This window comes from Helicoverpa armigera, chromosome 18, assembly GCF_030705265.1.
Source record: "Helicoverpa armigera isolate CAAS_96S chromosome 18, ASM3070526v1, whole genome shotgun sequence".
NCBI lineage: Eukaryota > Metazoa > Arthropoda > Insecta > Lepidoptera > Noctuidae > Helicoverpa > Helicoverpa armigera.
This window is the reverse complement of record NC_087137.1, coordinates 10,708,142-10,723,639: the sequence shown is the minus strand read 5'-3', so window position 1 is coordinate 10,723,639 and position 15,498 is coordinate 10,708,142. Positions and strand designations below refer to the sequence as shown.

The 15,498-nt window shown below is 38.5% G+C and overlaps 3 protein-coding genes across 9 annotated transcripts in view; 1 reads left to right on the top strand and 2 right to left on the bottom strand.

Annotated features, from left to right (window-relative positions):
- The first annotated feature begins 917 nt into the window (after window positions 1-917).
- Window positions 918-1,977, top strand: Rps26 (Ribosomal protein S26). Its single transcript, XM_021340188.3, has 3 exons — window positions 918-1,053; window positions 1,243-1,420; window positions 1,780-1,977. Exons 1-3 carry the CDS (start codon window positions 1,051-1,053, stop codon window positions 1,944-1,946), a joined length of 348 nt encoding a protein of 115 aa, XP_021195863.1. The 5' UTR covers window positions 918-1,050; the 3' UTR covers window positions 1,947-1,977.
- A 601-nt stretch (window positions 1,978-2,578) lies between these two features.
- Window positions 2,579-4,155, bottom strand: LOC110380262 (transcription initiation factor TFIID subunit 9). Its single transcript, XM_021340190.3, has 3 exons — window positions 3,621-4,155; window positions 3,072-3,297; window positions 2,579-2,772 (listed from the first exon to the last, which is right to left on the bottom strand). The coding sequence occupies exons 1-3, from the start codon at window positions 3,986-3,988 to the stop codon at window positions 2,650-2,652; spliced, it is 717 nt and encodes a 238-aa protein (XP_021195865.2). The 5' UTR covers window positions 3,989-4,155; the 3' UTR covers window positions 2,579-2,649.
- Window positions 4,156-5,322: 1,167 nt separating this feature from the next.
- Window positions 5,323-15,498, bottom strand: part of LOC110380242 (stress-activated protein kinase JNK) — a 108,529-nt gene continuing 98,353 nt past the window's right edge. For 6 of the 7 annotated variants that reach the window (XM_064039162.1, XM_049848544.2, XM_049848557.2 and 3 more), the window contains 9 exons: window positions 14,247-14,374; window positions 13,712-13,876; window positions 11,346-11,475; window positions 10,794-10,991; window positions 9,668-9,802; window positions 8,891-9,020; window positions 8,488-8,771; window positions 7,866-8,027; window positions 5,323-7,679 (listed from right to left, as the gene is read on the bottom strand). In XM_064039162.1, the coding sequence (XP_063895232.1) occupies window positions 7,866-8,027; window positions 8,488-8,771; window positions 8,891-9,020; window positions 9,668-9,802; window positions 10,794-10,991; window positions 11,346-11,475; window positions 13,712-13,863 (1,191 nt within the window). In that variant the 5' untranslated portion in view covers window positions 13,864-13,876; window positions 14,247-14,374 and the 3' untranslated portion in view covers window positions 5,323-7,679. Of the gene's footprint in view, window positions 7,680-7,865; window positions 8,028-8,487; window positions 8,772-8,890; window positions 9,021-9,667; window positions 9,803-10,793; window positions 10,992-11,345; window positions 11,476-12,195; window positions 12,331-13,711; window positions 13,877-14,246; window positions 14,375-15,498 lie in introns of those variants that run through there. The other variant, XM_049848573.2, reaches the window with a different exon arrangement.

The window sequence follows — 15,498 nt, the reverse complement described above, 5'->3', positions numbered from 1 at the left end:
TGACCATTCGGAACGTGGAACTTGTCAATGAACTCATTTATTTTCCTTTTTTCCAAATTTTATGATCGACAGTATGAAAATAATTAATTTTAATTATTTGATATTTTCTCGCCAATGTTCTTATAACAGATAGATTCAAACTGAAATTGTACTTGTAATAAATTGCATCTGATTTTGATGCTTTTTCTAATCTAGCAACATTTGCGGAAATTGGGAAACCATTCATTTCCCATAGACTGACCTGAAAAGCGCCTTTTTCAAATTATAAACATTTTGGTTTATACAATTTATTACGGTTGAACTTGCTAGACAATTTATAGCTGTTATAAAATATGAAAGTCATAATTAAAGTATGAACGAGGTATAAACAAAAGTGCTACTAAAGTAGTCCAGCGATGGGAGTCTAATATTCTCACGTTGTCAGCAAGTTGATGATGGCCACTCTACCGTTCGCTGTGAACTGCTTCTTGCATCTTTCCGGCTCTAAATATATCAAGTTAGTTAGCACATCAGTAAATCATTAATATATAAGGGAAGACATAGCAGAGTATATAAGGCACCAAAACTGAAATTGCATCAGGGAGTAGGTATACAAGGAAATGACAAAGGGGAATTAGGTACAGAAGAAAGAATATATGGATGTACACAGGAGTACTACGGAGAAAGTACGGAAAAGGAATAAATAAGGGACTAGGCGAAGTACATAAGAGATTAGGTATATGTATCAGGGGATATCATAAAATATATACCTAAGGGGAATAAATAAGGAACTATACAGAGGAAGTACATAAGAGAGGTTTTAGGGAATGAAAATGAAGAAAATGAAATGAAAATGTAAAAGAAACTCACGAAAACGCTCATAAAATTATGTTCACGATTGATTTAATAATTTAATATTGTAAAAATGTGTTATTATATATGCTAGCAACATCAGAAAAGTGAGCTAAAGGAAGAAGGAAATCGTTCAATGTCATCATTGACTGAGTGAATTGTCTATGCTAAAAAGTTCTTTTCCATCGTTTTCTGTTCTCAGATTCGGAGGTTAGAAACATGGTGCGTAAACTTTTTCAATTAAATGAGGACTAATTAGTGCTTATACTCCAGAAACTACTCGAATTAAACGACAAGTGTTATAAGTTAATCGATTTCAGTTAATGTGTACTAATTTTCGTCCGTTTAAAATACACGCGTCACCTTTATCAAGTCGAGCATGTGGCTTCATGAGCCGATTTCTGTTTTCAGACTCGCAAACGCCGTAATGGAGGACGGGCTAAGCACGGCCGTGGACACGTGAAAGCCGTCAGATGCACCAATTGCGCGCGATGCGTGCCTAAGGACAAGGCAATCAAAAAGTTCGTGATCAGAAATATCGTCGAAGCCGCCGCGGTCAGGGATATCAACGAAGCATCCGTATATGCATGTGAGTATCGGCTTTTTGGTTGTACATTATTACCTAGGACTACATACCTTTCTTATTCCGTGATAAACAACATCCATATAACCTATACTATCGGCTCTTAGAACTATTGTAAGGCAATGTTCTGAGTTAAGAGAAATAATCATGTTTCTGCTCAAGTTACTGATCTGTAGATTTTAATGTATTATGAGGATATTTCTTTGCAAATTAACTTATTTATCAGTCCAATCCAAGATCTGCAAGATCCAGTAGAACTTGGTTTACAATATTCATTTAGGTCTGTTAATCCTTCTCATATTCTTCAATAATCGGGACATCAAGGTATTGTACAGTTATAAATAAATTATTATTTTGTTCCACAGCATTCCAGCTGCCTAAGCTGTACGCAAAGCTCCACTACTGCGTCTCATGCGCGATCCACAGCAAAGTAGTGCGCAACAGGTCTAAGAAGAACAGGAGAATCCGTACTCCCCCCAAGAGCACCTTCCCTAGGGACATGCAGCGCCCACAGAATGTGCAGAGGAAGTGAGCTGTTCAGTAATAAAATATAAGAAAATCCATTTGTTGTTTCATTATTACTGTATAATTTAGGCTATTTAACCTAACCATTCTTAAAAAAAAATCTATGATTACCTCTGTTCACAGATAAAGATAATCATTAATTCAACCTAGGCTGAAAATCAGCACTGAAGGAAACTTCGAGTTACAAAAGATAGCCCCAAAAATGCCCACCTTTCACCACTCACTCTCACTCACACATTATTTTAAATTCTTAACTTGCCTAGAATCAGGTCTGTTATCAGGTTGGATGTTCGTTTTGATTCTTGTGACAAGATGTGGATGATTAACAGTGTTACCTACTCATCTTATTCCCTGAGTACTCACCCTTATTGGTGGTTTATTTATCCATTCTATTTTAATGGGGAATTAAGGGTGCTCAGAAACTACGCATTTTAATCCAGTTATCTGGATATTACAGTTCTTTTGAGAACTCTATCACAAACAGTACAGCATTTCAAGAAATACCTCAAGCATGCTCACTACATTCGAATGAATTGATTGATAGGTACCCTTTATCATGAAATCACAGCCTCTGTGGAGTAGGAAAAAGTTAATTCATCTGTCTGTGCTAGTAATGGGAAAAAATAAAAATCATTGTAATATTATACTGTCACTTATTGAAATAGAAAATACATTAAAATCTAATTTAACAAAAATATTCTGAGCTTAAATTAAGTTTCATAGTCATCATCTTCACGTTTTCTTTTCTGGCTGACTGGGTCATCTAACTCCATTTTGACGGCTGTGTGAGCTGATGGTCCAGCAGTTACCCTCACGGCTGGTTTGGCTACCACCTGGAAAACGAAATATAAGTAGATTTAATGATCAGAATAGGACATATGATCAAAAAGCTTGCTGTTGTCATGTAATAATGATATATCCTTTATCCTTTGGTAATGGGATGTTGGATAAGAATCATGAAAAGCCACTGTCACTAGAGAAGTGGTGAATATAACATTGAGTTTAGTGGAGTACAACAGAGTTGCCTTTTTCTTGGTTCAACCTTTGCCATCCTATAGTTCATTGCCTATTGGCAAAAATCCCACTATAATAGGACAAGCTTTGAGTTCATGGGTAGAAATGGGAATCTCACCTTAGTACCGGATGTGAATTTGAGCACAGGTTTAGGAACAACAGTTGGCTTGGATGTGGCAACTTTGACAATGGTACCAGGCGGCCGGTTCACCACCACATTTGGTGTGGAGGCTGGCTTAGATGTGGTGGCAGTCTTGATTGAGGGCACCGCTGAGATTGTGGGCTTAGGGGCAGCTTTCTTGAAAGCAGGTTTGAGGCGGTAGTTACAGGCTGACAGACAGTAGCTGAAAAGGAACAATATTGATCATGTTATAGGTAACTTAATAGAGAGCAGAATTTATTAAACATACAAGTCATTACCGATATAAGGCACAATGTATACTCATAATCACTTATGTTATGTGGATTTGTCTTTAAAGAAATAAATAAACCGAAAGTACAACAAAATTCACAGTGGGTAAGCTGTTTTAGGGTCAGACTGTAGGAAGGAATGTCCTAACTTTTTTGAACTGCTGTGTACAGACCTAATTATTTTATTTATATTTTTTTTATGTTTTTAGCCATTTCTCATCTAAATGAACATAAATTGTGTATGTGGGTCACTGACCGGTCTGGCGGGAGACGCAGTCCACAGTGCGGCTTGATCATCGGCAGAGGATTCACGTTCTTTACTCTCGATATCTCGAGCAGCACCTCCCGCGGCGGCGGGCTCGTGAACGACTTGTCTAATTGCATCTGCACCGCCAGTCTCACATCATCCAGATCTATTGTTTTCTTCTTGGCGTGTGTGGCGAATACTCGCGCGTCGTCCAACACAGACGTCACGTAGCGGTACGTGAACTCCAGCAGCTGGTTGACGACTCGCGGCTCGTAGTCCGTTATGCCCACCTCCTTCATTATCGACATGATCACTTGTGCGTCCTTAGGAATATGTTTTGCTTGGACGTTCGCCTTCGATTTATCTTTCTCAGACATTTTTGCGGGTTTGTCTTACGTTTTACTAAATAATGTTTTATGTACTACTTAATAGTAACTTATAGTAGGGTATTTATCTTACATAGTTTGTTTACGTGCTACAAAAAGGCTAAAACGAGCCGTCTATCGCTCAATCGCGTCTTCCGTGTTATGCGACAATGACAATCTGCTCGATTTTGACAACAGCAAGAGACGACATTTTGATTTTCTTTAATGTCACTGTCACAGATTGCCGCTATATGGCCACTATACATGACGTTTGATTACAGAATAAAAAAATTGATTTACAAAAAAAGTGGAGTGAGGTTCATTACTTCCTTTTAGCAAGTTAATGGGAGGTTTTCTTTATGAGAATGAGGGATTTTATTCAGCTGCATCCTGTTAGACTGGAAGCCGACCCCTCCAAGTTGGGAAAAGGCTCGGAACATGGGGACGAATGAGGGAATTTCTTTGACCTAGGAACGGAACGTTATATCTTATCAACGTCATGCATTAACGAAACGTTTTTGCTATCAACTATTAAAAAAAAATAGAAAAGGAATAAAAATGAAATAAAAGGAGAAAAAAATCAAACTTGTCCGAATGTCCCGTGAGATTTGAAAACAATCCGTCCAGAAATCTGAATATCATGGGTCTCGGCTCTAAGGGCTCGGTGCAACGTTTTTTTTTAACTTTACAAAGGCTCACTCGCGTAGTAGGTACAACGCTATCTGGCACTGATTTAGGGAACTATTTCTTTGAATTCTCAAAAAGAAAACCTCCCTTTAATAAATATGGTTCTTAAAAAAAGTTATAGATGGCGTTGCTTCCACTACGTAAGTGCCTTTGCCTAGTTTTAAGCGTTTTTAGAAGTCGTTTTTTTTTTGTAAAACGTTTTTTATTTTTAGCTGCATGCAAGCTAATGTGCATATTGCAAATTAGCATTAGTGGAAAATTCTCACAAAATTACAAGTTCAAACATCGTCACCATGATCAGGTCAGTTCTGAACCTAAGTTTCTACCGTGTTTTTATCAAGTGGGCGCGAGCAATTTTTTTTGCAACAGTCTTGACGATCTTGGCCTGACCCTTCTTCCTTTATACATATTTACTACTGACTGAAACAATCTTTTTTTCATATGCATATTTGGAATCAAGAATATTCTTGCAAGTTGCTCCTATTTTGAGATTTACATTGTACGAAAAATTTATTGTAGCTTATCTGGGCTGGGCGTAATGGCAGGGTTAGTATAGCGTTAACATAGCTAAGTGTTCGTCGCACTCGCTAAACTAAATAAGGGCTTCTAACTTCTTTCACGGTTTCTTCAACAAGGTTCAATAAAAATCAAACACACTGTTTATAATAACCATTTCGATTTTATTCAGTTAAAATATGAAATAACTTACGTGTACAGTAAAAATAAGTTGTTTTTAGATAGTCATTGAAATTGTAACTCAAGTATGTATATCGCAGAGGGCGCGAAGCCGCGACTCAACATGGCGACTACCTTAACATCTTGTCACCAAGTGTACTAAAATACATTCTAATGATTATATTATTGTAATTTGTAATAGGTACATTAACACATAAATGGACAATTTGGACGTACAGTTGTGGTTTTATTTACTATAGTGATAAACAGAATGCTCTAAGGCTACACAGCATGTTCGCTTCACTTTCGTTCCATACATTTAAGTGTTAATATTTACAGATTTTACACTACACCTAAAATATTAAATATTATTGTATACTCTCGCAAATTTATTATAATTTCATCTTTTTACGTTTAACAACATTGTCTTACTGTAGTCAAGAATTAATGCGGCATGTCTGCCCTGTTGGAATACCATCGCTAAGAAACCTTACAAAACGGTCAAGATATTTCCATATTTTGCTATAATTAGGTTTCATTTCGTTTCTGTATTTTATTCTTAATATTGACGTACCTATAACATTATGGAACAAAAGTAAAGTAACATTACAAACATACGAGCGATGAATTCATCATTCAATGGAAAATAAATCTATTGTGTCGTCCGTGATATGTTTAGAGCCGAAATAATTAAAACTTATGAACACTGATGTACCACTGTTCGAACGAACAGAAAATGATGTATTATTGCTTCCGTAATAACATTATTAACGATTATACAAAATGATGCGCACATCACAAACTTATGTCACCGTCCTGTATTCTATAGCTAATAAATTGTGCTATTTGCTGAAACCATCCTTTAGACTATCATCATTCTTTATTATCCTTATTCATAATTATATCACCTAGTGAGGTTTCAAACAATAACCTACGAATCCCTCACACGTTAAGCCTTTGACGAAGAGTAAAACAAATCGCTTCGAGTCAGCGTCTTACAACTGAAACGTGAATGTAACCCTAATGTACAAGAGACGGGAACTATTTGCCGACGTTTATTATCATTACATCCTAACGAGACTTATTGTTTCTACAAAGCGACGTCTGGAGGCAAGTATCAACGTTTACTTATGTCCTATTCCCGCGAACTGGGAGCAACAACGTCTTACGGCCGGCTGGCTAGGTATATGTATATAAGGTGATCAGTAACTATGTCTGTGAGAACTCGTGTGTATTACGTATTTAGATTTGAGTTCTCTTCAGCAACGTGTGAGGTGACTATAACATACTAATTAGGTAGAAATGTACTTAATGATCTACTCCGTACACTCAATACAATATTATCAACAACGTAACTAGGGTCTACTTACGAGAAAACTATGAACATCACAAAATCCCGAGTAACTATCAGACGATGTGTATGGCTAAGAAACAAATTATAATACACGTTCATGAATCACTCAGTATTTACTTCACAATTGCAAATTCTTACAAAAGTCACTAGTATTCGAGTACCTACCTATGGCAAACAGCTTCTGAATGGCACTGTACTTATAATTCGTTTAGAAATTCTTCAGATATTGGCAAATTGGGACGAGAAAAGAAATTGCAATAGTGATCACACAAGTTCATTAATATTAAAATATAATAAAAATTCATAATTGCACAATTAAATTGAACATAATATTTTACAATAAAACAGTATAAGCTCAACTCTTAATTATTAATAGTTACGAATAATTCATACAGTACATTATAAATTAAAAAGTTCATAGATAAAATATTGCATCATAAACAGGGAATCACTTAAGTCATTTATTCATTAATGTATTTTCATTACAAAAATATTGAAACATATCAAAGTCAGTCCATACGCAGAGAATCACCAAGTTTTTGTATTTGCAACTCGCAAAAGGCACTCCTTACTGCAAATGAATGTCCAAGTGGCGGCAGAACCGAGCATTGCAACTGTTGAGCTTAGTACACAAGCGTCCCACGTCGGTGAACTAGACTTACTTACGCTAGCTATATCATAAGAAACAGGAAGAGACTACAATAGACAAGTCCATAACGGTAGTTAATCAAATAATACAAACAAACCGGTACATAATAGAGTACAAATAGTTCAGCTACGCTACGGGTTACCTCAGTAATGCTGCCTAAGTGTCTGAGCCATTCACTCTCCGTACACAAGACAATGAACGAGTCAAATAAGTTTGCACTTGATCCGCGGAGTATTGCACATAACACCTCGGTATATATACATGAGTTCACTGCCGCCGGCGGAGCGTCCGCGCGGACCGCGGCCGCTTCATATCTCGCCGGTCAGCTCTGCTGTTGCCTGCAAATATTAAAATGTCTTAATAATATAATTCATGTAGGTATCTATCTAGTTTTTATTATTTTTAACAAACTATTTTATCTACCAGGAAAGGGTGAGATAACTTTGCAGCTGTTACAATGAATGTCAATGATTTTTGCTGGTTTATTTTGCCTCCTGCAAGTGACGGTGTGTGGTGTGTGGTACCTATGTGGTGAGGGCGGGCTGCGCGTGGTCGGGCGGCGGGTGGTGCGGCGGCGGTGGTGGTGGTGCTGCGTACTCCACCACCTCCTGGTAGATGAGCTGCTTCCACTGCTCCACCGTGTGCTCGCGCTCGTCCACAGAGTGGTCGTATGACGCCGGCGCCGGCTGCAAGAGAACGACAAACGTCAATAAAACCGAAACAAGATGGCGTCTGCTAGAATGGTGTTTATATAGTAGGTATGTTGACAGGGTTAAGAAAAGCGATTCTAATTATTCCGTTTTTAGAGGAGTAAAAGACTATTGAATATTTATTTTTAATTTCAAAAAATCATTTATTCTAAGACATGATTCATTTTAAGATTGGAATTGGGGGCTTGTGACGTCTCACCTACTTCATCTCCTGAGCCTTTTCCCAACTATGCCGAGGTCGGCTTCCAGTGTAACTGGATGCAGCTGAGTACCAGTGTTTTACAAGGAGCGACTGCTTATCTGGCTTCCTCAACCCATTGACCCCTTGGTGAGACTGGTGTCGGACTTACTGGCTTCTGACTACTTGTACCCTTAAAGACTGCCAAAGATGCTTTAAGCTTTGTGCTGCTCGCTGTCGGACGGGAACAGTACGTACCGCGTTGACCTCGCCCTCGTCGTACCACACGTTGATGTAGGGGTGCAGCAGCGCGTCGTCGACGGAGATGCGGCGCTCGGGGTCGATGACCAGCATGCGCGACAGCAGGTCCCGCGCCTGCGACGCCTTGAGGCGGTTGTGCTCGGAGCTGTCGGACGGGAACAGGATGTCGGGGAACAGGCGCTCGAAGCTGTAGCCGGTGTAGCGCGGCCGGTTCTCCACGTAGTTGCGCACGGTGGGCTGCAGCCGCGCCATGAACGCGGCCGACGGAGTGCCTAGTTGCTCTGCAGGTATAAATAATACAACACATATTTATCACATACTTTAACAACAAACAAAATGAACATTTTTAGACACTTTGAAAGACTTTACAAAATAAATCATCAATATAGAAGGAACTGACCAATAATCTTGTTCCACTGGTCGATGTGGTCTGTCCCGGGGAAGAGCACGCCGCCGCGGATCATCTCGCCCATGATGCAGCCCACAGACCAGATGTCCACGTTCTCCGTGTATCCCATGCCCAGGATCACCTGGATATAGACATGCCATTATTATGTGGAGTAGGTATAGAATGCTTAGTGTAGTGTTAGGCCGGCAATACACGGACCGCTTGAAGCAGGAATCAGGGGCGATAGCTTCAAGCTGTCGACCGCCCGAAGCGGTCCGTGGATTGCCGGCCTTAGACTTCTTCTATTGTATTAAAAGCTTTTATTGAACTTGCAATGTATGCATGTATGTAACGGTGGATTCTTTGAGCTCAATTTTGAAGTAGATATTTTATGTAATGAATGTATTTTTTAGAGAGTAAACTAAATGAATCAGCGAATAGGAGTGACGATGGAGATAAAGAATAGTAATTCTAATTATATTTTAATGTATATTCTGTCTATCTTTTAGATTAGAAAACCATTTTGGGCACGTATTTTTAATTTAAACAAAAACATTAAAGATTGAACGCATTCGGCGTTGGGAACTGGGCTTATGACGCTGCAATTCAGTACTTTTTTACCCCTGTGTGCCGTAATGAAATAAAAAATTCTAACGTGTTGTATTTTCGTTATTTGTCTGTGGAAATCCAGAAAAAAACGTCCATTATTTCAGTGTCACCTAGAAGATGGTCAATTTTTCTTTTTCTATCTGCCATAACTATCCCAATTACATTTATTATAGCACATACCTCAGGCGCCCGGTAGTACCGCGTGACGACGTAGGGCGTCATCATGAAGGTGGTGCCGGCCGTGCGCGCCAGCCCGAAGTCCAGGATCTTCAGCGTGCAGTCGCTCTTCACCACTATGTTGGACGGCTTCAGGTCCTGGGAACCACATCATCACATTAGTACTGCTGGACAACTATACTGACTATTTGAGTATTAAGATGCCTTTGTAAGTGAGCTAGTCTGATGTTGTTATTAAGTTTGTATGCATGTGATACGTGTGTTTGTTACCCATTTACACAAAAAATACTGAACGAATTTTCACAAAACTTGGGTTCTGTATCAAAATAACATAATATAGGCAGGCCATTTTTTATTAATCGCGGGCGGAAAATATTTACTTATTTAATGAGTTTTCCTATCAGACTGAAGATTCAGCATTCTAAAAAAACTGATTTAAAGTCTCCTAACTGAAGTTACAAATCACATTAAAGGGTCTAACGACCAGTTGCCGATATCCACAGAAATTCTGGCACTATGATACTTTTAAAGACCTACTATGTACTAATAGTGGACAAAAACATCAGCTAGTCAATAGTTATTTGTTATACAAGAGTGCAAAGTTGCTTTTTAACCGCGTGCTCAATTTTGATGACCGAGCAAGCGAAATTGAAGCGAAATTTTAGAATCCTGAGCGATAGCGAGGGAATCAAAAGAGCACAAGGTGAAAAATCTTTGCACTCGAGTGCAACACGTAACTTTTCATCCCACCTCATCGAGGAAATGAAAAAACAAAATGGCGCGCACATATGAGTATCAAATTAAGTAGAAGTACGTATTAAAGTTCATTTATTTGAAAACGCAGTTTAAAAATGAAACGAGGTTAAAAATCTATGTAAAAACAATAATAAAAATTACTTAATTAATTGAATAATTATTTTAAGCAGTATTTTATTTATTTAATATGTATTTGTTTGAAAAGTCTTATCAAGATTGTCACAAATGGAGTATTGCACACGATGTTCTAAATTCAAATCACTTTGCCGCTCTAGAGGATAAAAACGGCTTTTGCGCTCAGATATCAAAGGGTAAAACTACTCTTTCCGAGATGGTGGGATGAAAAATAACTTTAGAGAACTTAAACCCTCACCCGATGTATAATCCCAGCAAGATGCAGATGCTTGATGCCGCACAGCATCTGGTACAGCAGGTAGCTCATGCGCTCGTGGTCGAGGTCCATCTGTATCACCTGGCACAGGTTCGCGTCCATCAGCTCCATCACCAGGTACACGTCCTGGAACTCCTCCAGGCTCTTCTGTGGCGTGAACGCGTTTAGAAGACCGATTATCTGGAAAGGGGCATTGATATTGGTCAGTTATTTGGTGACTGCAGAATCAAATCAAATATGATGTATGTTGGGTTACACAGGGGTGATTTTAGAAGATGGATGAAAATTGTTCCAGAAATATGATAGTAAATAGGGTAGAATCAATGGATCAGATTGAGTATGTTAACTGCTTGGAGTTTATAGTGACAGTAGACATATCTACTGTTTACTTTGAAAATATTATTTAACAGTAAGCTAGTTTAGAAAGCAGGGAAGAGAGAAAATGAAAATATATTTTGTCTTTGGAAAACAAAAAGTTTGTCAAATAAGATTTTTGTGTCTAAAAAGCTTTCTACACATTATTAGTGTACTTACATTTTTATGATTGACGAGTTTCATAAGTTTGAACTCGCGATACGCGCGCTTGGCGTGCGTGACGTTTTGGAAGGGCCGCGACAACTTCTTGATGGCGACATTCTGTTGCGTCACCGTGTCGTACGCGGCGCTGGAACCAAACATATACGTCATTCACTAACGGGACCCAGCAATGGATGACGACGAAGAGAAAATTTTGATCAACAGGGATGAAAAAAGGAAAAATATATGAATTCGAACATCTCATGATGCATGAAGCCAAGCCAAAATTGTTGTTTCAGTAGTTTTAATCTTTTTAGATCACAGTGCATGTTAGAACGGCAGTTAGTCACAATGGGAAAGATCCAATTCGAATAAAAAAAAGAGTTAATGTTAGTATTAACTATGCAAAATTAAGGTTGTTAATTTGGTCCATGTTCATGTATGAAGTTCCTTGTCAGAGATAATTTCAGTTGATGGCGAGATGAAGTAATGATCCCCAAACCAATTACCCGTGAGACAGAAAATAACACAAAAATACCATAACCATCGGAACAGTCCAAATACTTATATGTACAGTGAATAGTACGAACATCTTCAGTAATTTTATAGGATTCTGAAAGTTCAAAAAAATGTGATTTGTGTCGTGTAGAGAACTCGTTACGTATGTGTGCTATGTACACAGATAATTTAAAGTATCTAACAAGAGTGGTACATTTGTATTTTCAAAAAAGTATGGAAAGATCCTTTCGTCCTTATGATCATAAATCTGAGAGTATAGGTCGTGTCATATTAGTATTAATCCTAAAACCAAAGCAGACGAAAACATTGAAAGCGGCGGCCATGTTAGCAAGATGGCGGCCGGTCTTACCACACCATCCCCTGTGCGCCCGCGCCGCGGCTCACTAGCTCAGTGTACCGCGTGGGTATCGTGAACACGCTGTCACCGAGTGTGACTGAGTAAAACTGAACCATCTCTAACGGCTAACGTACACTACTGGATCAGCTATAAAAGAAACATTTATTATATTGTGACGTGTGGACGTAGCCAGGGAAACTTCTCATCAATTAAAGCCTTCACATTTCATTAAAGAACTAGGAAAATGAGGACAGCAAAATTCCAGGTTAAGATAGAAAGTTTTTAAGCAGATTGGTAGACCCTTGTGTCCAGGCAAGGTAACAATATCTGTCTCTGTCCAAAAGTCAGGGTCTCTCTTCCCAGTATTCTGGCTACATCCACATTGACAAGCCACTACAGTGCAGTACAACTAGTCTTACACTAAAACTGTGATAGTGTGCAATACATGCTTGTGTGCGTGCGAAAGAGGATGCAGTCTTTGCGTGTCATCACACGCCTCGATTTTGCGTGCCGGAGTCGAAAGTAATCATTTACTGGTGTCATTATAATCGTAAAGTTGCCATGTTAATGAGTGTACAAAAAGATTACACGTGTAGAAAAATAATATATAACACCTGTGAAGTTGGAATAATAAACTTTTAAATAAACAAAATTGCAGAGTGTTAAAATAGTGTCGTATATTTCTGTATAAGAAATGGCGAATGAATAGATTTATCCGCATGCTCACGAAGCGAAGTATTACAAGTCCCAGCTTGGAGTATAATACAATGTGAAGCCAGAATGTTTTATACACATGTAAAATTAGTAATAATCGAAATGCCTACATTATTGGAGTATGTTGAGAACTGCCGAAAATGCGGAGGATGTGAGTTAATGAAATAATTATACCGCAAATTTCTCAGTTCCGAAGTACGGGATGTTTGGCCCTTAATTAGAAAACTTACGAGCTCTAAGTACCGGTTAGAGGTTTTACCAAATTTCACAACTTTCGGGAGGCTGTCAATCTTTAACAAGATTTTGTTGAGGGATTAACTTAAAATTCAGGACACCCGGCCCGTGTAATTAAATGAAACAAACTAAAACTGCCTCATTTAGGATGCTAAGCAGAATTCGAAACGGCCAATGATTACGAAATCTCAACTTTACCTGTTGGGTGAGCGCTGTCGCTCGCAAATCTTGGTTTCGTTTGACTTTGAACTATCAAGAACATCGAACATTGATAACTTTCATTCAAATTAATGCCGAAAACGTACTTTAGGATTTATTAGAGGGACTCTTTTGGTATCAAAAGTTAATTTTGTTTGAAACTTTATTTCACTAAACAGCTGACGACATATCGAGCATCAGGAATTAAAGAAGCATGCATATGAGGCCAGTTGCACAATTTTTCTCGGCAGAAGCCACTGCTTGGAACCGTGCAACTAATTGGAGCTTTCACTAGGGTCCATTTTTTGGACCCTATTGGGACTGCTGTACTAGATTACTTCTCCACAGTAATTATTCGTCATTTTATATAATGGAGACTTACCATACTATTCCCTGTGCTCCGGATCCGATGGGCTTCAAGTTCTGGTAGCGCTTGAGTATGGTGAAGCGCGTGTCGCCGACCTCGACGGTGTAGAAGTGAGGGTGGCGCGGCGGGGCCGACATGGCGGAGGCTGGGAGCGCCGCGTGGGGCATCGACCACCCCTACCTGAGGAGATATAGCATCAGGTGCATGTAGCTTCTGGTTGGGACAAACTACGCTAGTAATGAAGACATGAAAGTCATGTTATTCTGCAGTATTCTGCTTACAGTTTCTGGTTAAAAAAGCTTAAAAGGTTGGTCATTCTACAGTTTACACAAGACGACTTTACGAACGCAATAAGTCAGTTCAGGTTCATAGGATCAAAATCACGCTGGATATTTATTTTGAAGTCCTCAGAAGACCAGGTGTGTTCAAGACTAGGTAGTTTCTTGTGCTTCCTGCTTCAGCCGGCAAAAATCACATAGAATGAGACGCAAGGTTTAATTTCAAGGTCTACCAGCTTTAGTCTAATAACAATTAGTTAACAAAAGCTTACTTTTCGTAAATGTGTGTACAGAGAGCGCGGGCGCAGTCCATATATCGCGCGCGCTTCTTGTCCACGGCGGCGCACGGCTTCACTCGCTCAGTGTCGGGCGCGGCGGCTGGGAGATGGGACAATTACGTCTGTGGACAACGGAAAAGAAATATTATTTTAGGTACATAATGGTGAAGTGTATCATAGAGAACTCGTGGCTAAGTAACAACACATTCGATTGAATAAGGTTGAGTAACGCCTGGCTATGTCAGTTTGTGGATAGGTGATGACGATGACTATGTCATACCAAGTTCCTTCTTCTTTCGTCATGACACAGTTGGTTCGAAAAATACATTGAATTGTGAGTCCCAGCTGTCATTTCAGCATCTTTAATGGTTGTTCCTTTTATGGGGTTGCTCAGGTAACTGGGTTGAGGAGGTCGATGTAAAACACTGGTACTCAGCTACATTCGATTAAAAATATAAAGTCTAGTTTTAGTGTTGTTGGATGTTTCTATTTTAGGATTGAACTTGATAATGATAGATGGATATTCTCCTAGGATAGAGTGGTACAGGTACTGTATCTTGTTAGCTATCAATCTTCAATCGTGCCCAGGTGTTTTTGGAAAACACTATTAATTTTCAGATAAAACCTAATACACTTAACGTAAAAAGTATTTCAATAAAAACAATATGACTGAAAATATAATGTTATTTTTCGCAAAATTATTAAGGTTATATAGTGAAAATGGATACTTTCAAAAAAGTTATAATTATTTTCAAGTTCACACAGAGACAATGTGACACTGCTTTTATAAAAATATATTTTTTATTCTGAAGAGTACAAGAAGGTTAAGTAATACATTTTATTTTAAAAGGCGTCAAATCACCTATAAAAGGTTCAACATTTCAATGAGTTTTCACACTTCAGACATTTAAGGGGCTTGAGGAGCAAACTTTTTACTTTTATTATGCCTTTGAAAGTGTCATTATATATTTTTAAAGCTTTTATATAGGTAACAAGTATTTATATAATGTAAAAGTATTGATTGTTTATTTATTTTTTTATCGTACCACTGCTGGGCACAGGCCTCCTCTCACACGGAGAGGGAGGCTCTATTTTTCTCTTTATATTAGTTAAGTTAAGTTTGCCTGTTATCCCTGTATTTAGACAAACTCTGACATTTGTTATATAAGTCATATTTACATTAAGGTCGGTTAAGATCCATATAACAAACAATAGGGTACAAGCCAAACCTCAGATTGCAATTCAC

Excerpts from the sequence above, each read along its gene's own strand:
- Rps26 (XM_021340188.3), top strand. Across the intron at positions 1,421-1,779 it reads CGAAGCATCCGTATATGCAT|CATTCCAGCTGCCTAAGCTG; the intron begins GTGAGTATCGGC and ends TTTGTTCCACAG.
- LOC110380262 (XM_021340190.3), bottom strand. The coding sequence starts at position 3,988 with ATGTCTGAGAAAGATAAATCGAAGGCGAACGTCCAAGCAAAACATATT. Across the intron at positions 3,298-3,620 it reads CTGCGTCTCCCGCCAGACCG|CTACTGTCTGTCAGCCTGTA; the intron begins GTCAGTGACCCA and ends GTTCCTTTTCAG. Across the intron at positions 2,773-3,071 it reads AATTCACATCCGGTACTAAG|GTGGTAGCCAAACCAGCCGT; the intron begins GTGAGATTCCCA and ends TTCGTTTTCCAG.